The 7,500-nt window shown below is 37.7% G+C and overlaps 1 protein-coding gene across 1 annotated transcript in view; it reads left to right on the forward strand.

Moving 5' to 3' along the window:
* Nucleotides 1–7,426, forward strand: part of LOC143041576 (protein turtle homolog B-like) — a 238,464-nt gene extending 231,038 nt beyond the window's left edge. Inside the window, exons 14-17 of the mRNA XM_076213586.1 lie at nt 1,927–2,068; nt 2,450–2,580; nt 4,117–4,490; nt 5,633–7,426. Of these exons, the coding sequence (XP_076069701.1) occupies nt 1,927–2,068; nt 2,450–2,580; nt 4,117–4,490; nt 5,633–5,926 (941 nt within the window). The 3' untranslated portion in view covers nt 5,927–7,426. The remainder of the gene's footprint in view (nt 1–1,926; nt 2,069–2,449; nt 2,581–4,116; nt 4,491–5,632) is intronic.
* The last annotated feature ends 74 nt before the right edge of the window (nt 7,427–7,500 follow it).

Raw genomic sequence — 7,500 nt, forward strand, 5'->3', positions numbered from 1 at the left:
TCATTCAAAAACAAAAACAAAATTGAATATGGCGGATTTTTTTTTACTTATTTTTTACAACTAACGCCCTTTTTTTTCTTTTTTTCTTTTAGCAGCTAATGTCAACCAGTTTTTTCATTTTGGTCAGACCTTCTTATGTAGGTCACCTATCAGACCATTGTATTTATCTTTACATATATGTGTTTATTAGAATATTATGTATCATTCACAATGCGATCTTGTGTCCTGAGGGATAAAGCTACCGTATACAGATTAGGGTTATAAGTAATAGGTGTATAATCCACGACGACGAAGGGCTAGCTTTTTCAATAATTTTCATCCTTAGAATTTATTTTATGATAAAATGACAATAGATCAAAAGGGGAATAGAGTTTCCTCGGTTGGCTTGTTGGCAAGAGGAAATAACTTAGCGAAAACCTGAAAATAAACGATAAGACCAAATCTTATAACATAGGGCAAAACTGTGATTCAAAATTGTTTGTTAAATAATTCAATCAATCCGTTACTCCTGTTCTCTCTTGAGGAAAACCCGCGGAGTTCACATAAGTGACAACATCCTCTGGGTGGAACCATAAGTCAGTCAGAGAAGATATATTATGTTGTCTGGGGATGTTACTGTGAAGCATAAGAGTACGAGATGGTTCATAACCTAGGTATAGTTGTTGCATATCTATTTGGTAAATTCTATGGCAACTCGTTAATCAAAATTTCAAGTTAAAATCATAAAACGTATGATAGTTTTTAAATCGAAAGTGCAAGATGAAGTCATCAGAAAGTAAATTTTTTCTTGTATTTCTATGTAATATAGGGTTTCTGCAAATTGAATATGTAGACTGTTTATTGCTGCAAATAGTCATTCATGTGCTCCAAATTAAATTGAAATATCTAGTTTACTACGAACTTATTGGAAATCATACTGAAAAAGGGATAGATAGGTTTTCGAAGGTCAATATACATGTCTGTTATTAAATGTATGTTCAGTTCTTTAGAAAATAGTTTTCGAAACCGATAAAGCTTAAACTTGGTGGACTAAAAAGAGGACTCCCAAATAGTTCCTTAGACCCAATGAAATTATTCGAAATCACTACCGCAAAGAATATAAAAAAGAAAGAACAAAAGGGGGGTACGAAGTAATTTCCAAATTTTGTCAGGTATCTGGTAAACAGGGTCAAAGAAAACCCACATGTTGATGACCCCAATCTCCCAACAATGACAAAGTATTATTTGGTGCAGAGTGTCTTCCGCAAAAGGCATTTTCCATTTCTGAAAAATTTCTCTAGTAGTTTCCCCTTTTTGCTCGACCGATCTTCATCTTATTCTCTTTGTATTACCAGATCCTTTCTCTTTCCAGGTGTTCTTTGCTTGAGCATAAAGGAATAACCTGGGGAAATGTTTGGGTTAAACGATGCTTTATATCACGATATGTGCATAATTCAACTTTAATTTAGCTTCAAGGAGTGAGCATAGCCGTAAGAAAATTTCAAATTAACTACACTCATATTTTCAGACCACCTTAATTGCAATACAGTTTACATTTTCCACTGCTCCGATACTTCATAATAGAAATATTGGGCAATAATTAGTTTGGTACTGTGGAAAATACTAAAAATGTACTACAGTTATCAATAGTGCATGACCAGACGATGAAATCTCAGTCTTAATGATTCTCGAGATAACCAGAAGACCAACTTGCAGCGTCAAATTCTTTTCGGAACTGTCTTAATCACAAATCGTCTTATTTCCCAACAGCACCAGAGGATGAAGATATACTTTACTGCAAGTCTACTTTTTCTTTGCCTTTAATTACAATTTTACTTTTTCTATCTCTTTAACAGCAAGTTTACCTTTTCTATGTCTTTAATTGTAAGTTCTGCTTTTTATATGTCCTTGATTACAAGGCTATTCTTTTTTCTTCTTATTTAACAGCTTTAGGGGTTGGAGAGAAAGTCCCGCCTCTAAGTCCCATGCTGGGTTCTGTCATCGGAGGCGCCACGTCGCTCCTCGTTCTTATCATCATCGCTGTCGCCATTGCCCGCTGCAAGATGCAGAACAATGCAGATGGCCACGGGTAGGAAAGACAGAACGCAGCACGTGTGTGTGTGTGTGTGTGTGTGTGTGTGTGTGTGTGTGTGTGTGTGTGTGTGTGTGTGTGTGTGTGTGTGTGTGTGTGTGTGTGTGTGTGTGTGTGTGTGTGTGTGTGTGTGTGTGTGTGTGTGTGTGTGTGTGTGTGTGTGTGTGTGTGTGTGTGTGTGTGTGTGTGTGTGTGTGTGTGTGTGTGTGCTTCCATGCATAAAAATCATCAAATGTGTATTGATTAACTTGAATCTTGATAAAAGCAAATATTCATATATCATTGTACATTTCCCCACTGTCTCTCACGGAAGTGCTATTTGTACTTCCTGACGTCAAGGTCGAAATGAAATTCAATATTCTGTGTTTTCTTACGCAGAGGTGTACGCGAGGGCGTAAGTAAAGATATGAGCTACGAGGAAGTAAGCAAGACCGATGACACTACCCCTAGTTCTACGACAGCCACGGCCAAACAGACTGCTGGACCGGATGTCGTCAAAAGTGCCAGTGGTAAGATTTTTGTGTGTGTGTGTGTGTTTTATTTCATTTTATTTTATTTTATTTTATTTTATTCTATTTTATTTTATTTTATTTTATTCTATTTTATTCTATTTTATTTTTATCTTATTTTTATTGTTTATATATTTTATTGTTTTATCTATTTATTTATTTATTTGTTTATTTATTTATTTATTTATTTATTTTTGTAGGGATGGTTGCCAAGACCTTATCTAAGATAGTTACGAGAATAATGAAATATTGTTATTAGTTATTATTAACATAAACTTTATTTCTATCGTGTTTTTTTATGCTACTTTGTTGTTATTATTATCATCATTTAAATATAATGCGTCATTATTATTATTATCATTGTTATGAAAGCTTTTGTTTATATATTGTTACCAATTTACTATTATCATTAGCTGTATCGTTAATATAATCGATATCATTGCTTTAAAACATACCATAATCTAAATTATCTTTTTGCTTATCATTATCGTTATCATTATTATCGTTACCATTACCGTTAATATCACTTCTATTAATTATTATCACCATTATTATACTAATCATGATTATTATCGCTATTATTGTCAACCTTAATCATTATCAATCATCATTATATTGACATTCTTATCATTACCTTTATCATATATTTCCATATTAGACCATTATCACTTTTATTATCTCTATTATCATTATTGGAGTTATCATACATTATCGTTTACATCGTCATAGATATCATGAACGTTAGTCTTATGTTTGTCTTCAATGATACAATTATCGTTATTTTAGAATTTTTATTAATACTTAAACTATGAGATTTATAACAAGTTCATAATTACTATTACTACCGTTACCTTCACCACCGTATCTACCGTTACCCTCGCATCTATTTAATGTTACCGATGCCGACCCCGTTATCGTTACAGTCACAGGTTCTGTTACAGGATGTTACCGTTACAGGATGTTACCGTAACCTCTCGCATAATAGTTACAGTTATCGGCTCCATTGACGTTACTCCTACTATTATCAGTTCCGTTACAGTTATCAGTTCCGTTACAGTTACCAGTTCCGCTACCGTTACAGTTGTCGTTGTCGTTACATTTATGCATAAATGCATGCATAGTTCAATTAGTGGATGAGTTGATGGATGGACGATTAGATGGTTGGGTGGATACTCGGTTAGATGTTTGGATTGATGTATGGATGGGTGGTTAGACATATGGATGGATTTGTGTGTTTGATACGTTGGACAAACTGGTGGGTGAGCGTATCGGTGGATGGATGGATGGATATATGGATGGATGGATGGATGGATGGATGGATGGATGGATGGATGGATGGATGGATGGATGGATGGATAGATAGGTGAATGGATAGATAGATAGATGGGTGGATGTGTGGGTGGGTGAGGTGGTGCGTGGATGAATAAATGAATGAGTGGAAGAATAGGTAGTTGGGTGGATGGATGGATTGAAGATGGGTGAATGGACGACATATTCAAAACCGCAATACTATTTTCTACCTTTTCTACTCGGCAGACGTGACCGAAGTGCAAACCTATCAGGAACCAAGAAAAGGCGAACTCAACAACGGCAGACTACCTCAGATGCAGAAACAGCAGGAACAACAGCAACAACAACAACAACAGCAGCAGCAACAGCAGAAACCTCCTGTTCAGGAACCCAACGAAGGTCTCTTCCATCACCAAGCCACCTCTCCGACCGTGTTCCAGCCACCGTCGCAACACCAGCTCCCGAAGGCGTCGCTTTCTCAGTCCCAGACGCATCTGGTGGAGGGCATTGAAGCTCTGCGGTACGGGGCTGGGGTGAGGATGGCTGATCCGGAGGGGCCTTTCCATCAGAGGGTGGCTTATCTTCCCATCTATGACTACCGTCATCCCGTGCCGAGTCAGGTATGCATTGTAACATTACACACCTTTTGGGGTGGGCTTTGGGGACAATGATCGGAAGCTTCTGGGCCCAAAGACTGTCACGGTCGATATGTATCGTAACATTACACACCGTTTGGGGCGGTTTTTGGGGACAATGTTCGGAAGCTTCTGGGCCCAAAGACTGTTATGGTCGATATGCATCGTAACATTACACACCTTTTGGGACGGTCTTTGGGGACAATGATCGGAAGCTTCTGGACCCAAAGACGTTACGGTCGATATGTATCGTAACATTACACACCTTTTGGGACGGTCTTTGGGCACAATGATTGGAAGCTTCTGGGCCCAAAGACTGTTACAGTCGATATATATCGTAACATTACACACGTTTTGGGACGGTCTTTGGGGACAATGTTCGGAAGCTTCTGGGCCCAAAGACTGTTATGGTCGATATGCATCGTAACATTACACAAAGCTTCTGGGCCCAAAGACTGTTATGGTCGATATGCATCGTAACATTACACACCTTTTGGGACGGTCTTTGGGGACAATGATCGGAAGCTTCTGGGCCCAAAGACTGTTACGGTCGATATGTATCGTAACATTACACACCTTTTGGGACGGTCTTTGGGGACAACGATTGGAAGCTTCTGGGCCCAAAGATTTTTACGATTTTACTGTAAACAGGTGGATTGCATGAATGAAAGAATTATGACATTTTTGTCGTTTATTTTGGTATTTTCTATTGGCTCAGACTAGATTATTCAAAGTAGGTTTCATCTGAGCTTTTGTTGTAGGCCTTCCTGTATTACTAACAAAAAACAAACTAGGAATGCAATCTTCTTTATTCGTTCAAAAAAGGCTGAGACCTTTTTTGTTCTCTCTCTCATCGTAATGTCGAGTTCCCTTTGTACTTGAGATCAACTTTACTCACTGGGTTTTCATCATCAGTTGGAAATACGTAATGGACTTTCAGACTCTCATAAATACTTTCGACTTTTGCTGTCCACACTGGAATTAGCTAAGAATAATCCTCAAGTTTTATGAGCTCCTATTGCTTTTTTACCAACTCGACTATGGGCTATCATAATTAAAAAAAAAAAAAAAAAAAAAAAAAGCATAAGAGATGACATGCTCATAGAACTCGTTCTATTTTGTTTCAGGCGGAGTCTGACTGGCCAATAGGCCCTTCGCCAGACAAATCCTGGACAACCTCAACACTCCGCCCCTCTCGTCATCGCCTTCAACACCACCACCTTGCTGAAGGCGGGTTGACCGCGTCTCAAGCGGGTTCCTCCTTGAGTGTCGATCCTCGGAGGCATTCCGCTTACATGCGCCCCCTGGATAATCTCCCACCTCACTTATCCGCTCTCCAGTTAGCCGACCCCTCCCAAGTAGTTGTTACACAGTCTAGTCAGATGTCTGGTTCCGGACCTCAACACGAGAGTTCGGTGTAATGTCATGTTCTGAATATATTCAATCCATGGAATTTGTTTGTCGTCTGTGGTGCGTTGTGTGAATGGAATCTTTTTTATACTAAGAAAGCATGGTAGACGGCGTCAAGGAACTACAGATTCCCATCAAAGGATAATAAAAAAGTATGAAAGAATGAAAAAGCGTACTTAAGCAATGTAGCTATTGCTCCTGGTGCTGAACAATATGTCCTATTTTCTGACCATCTTAATGGTGTAAGGTAAGGATTGTCGCTAACAAATAGTACTGGAGAGCAGGTGGAGCAGCTGACAAATGATGTACTGTTGTAAATAGCTTAAAGAAAACTCAGCTACTGGCCTGCCGAAATCAGTGATATGTTCTTTACCCAGTTGGATCTAGCTACCAGATAACAAGCTCAGTTGGTTCATTTTCCAGTGGTGCTGGCAGTTCAAGAGTTTAAACGATTTTGTCTGTGCTGGAATTTCAGTGGTGAAGCCGTTTAGTGGAGGAGGTATGTGGACAGTTGAGCAGTGTTCACTACAACGACAAAAGTTGTCAAAAGTCGGTCTTTGGAACTTCACTGTCAGGTTCACGTGTGAAACCTGGTTAAACATAACTAAGATGTTTCAAGTTAGACGAGTATTAAGATGAAAGTGAAACCCCAAAACTCATATATGGTTCTGGTTGAAAAAGGTCTAAGATATGTATCTGAATAAGAATGAAGTTGGAATTGGCGAGAAGACATAAACATTCTGAAAACGGTGGAACGGGATACGTCGAACAAGGTTGCATGTGGCAGGAGCCTAGTGATTTTGAAGAAGTTTGGCTCAGTGTAGAGTCGGCGCCTTGAACTTATCTGAAGCAGAGTATGTCATCCAGTTTTTATCTCCTGTGTTAGGTTGTCATGGTTCCTAACGAAAGTTATAAAAAAAAAAAGATTGAAAAACTGCTTATGGTTTATGTATACGAATGAAGGTTTTAGTGTGGAATGTATGGCTACTGTAATATATGGATGCAATTGATATAAATGGTAGAGTAAAACCTTTTTATTCACAATATATAATAAAGCCATTCCAGGATAATACTATTTCTCTGAGGGATCACAGAGTAGTGTATTATTTTCTATTAATACTTTTTTTTCTATTTACATATGATATAATAATTTGACCAAAATATATCCATTTTCTATAAATAGTCTTAGACAAATTCTTCTGTGCCATCACTAATATATAAAAAGAGTGACACTGATATATATAAAGAGAAAATTAGTATTCACTCAAAAAAACTCGAGACTAATTATGGTGAGTTATAATGCAAAGAACAACGTCTTACTTCACATACTCTTAATGACATATTCAAGCAAATTGTTAGAATCAATGCTGTTTTGCTTTTTGATTTAAGATTGATTATAATTTATCCACAATTATTTATTAATAGAAAAGTACATATTCGGAATATTATACAGAAATACAATGGCCCTCAGAGGAAAATTAATAAACAAAAAGGTTTTACTGCCAACACACACACACACACACACACACACACACACACACACACACACACACACACACACACACACACACACACACACACACAC

Source organism: Oratosquilla oratoria, chromosome 31 (genome assembly GCF_046742065.1).
Source record: "Oratosquilla oratoria isolate Oo_2021 chromosome 31, ASM4674206v1, whole genome shotgun sequence".
Taxonomy (NCBI): Eukaryota; Metazoa; Arthropoda; class Malacostraca; order Stomatopoda; family Squillidae; genus Oratosquilla; species Oratosquilla oratoria.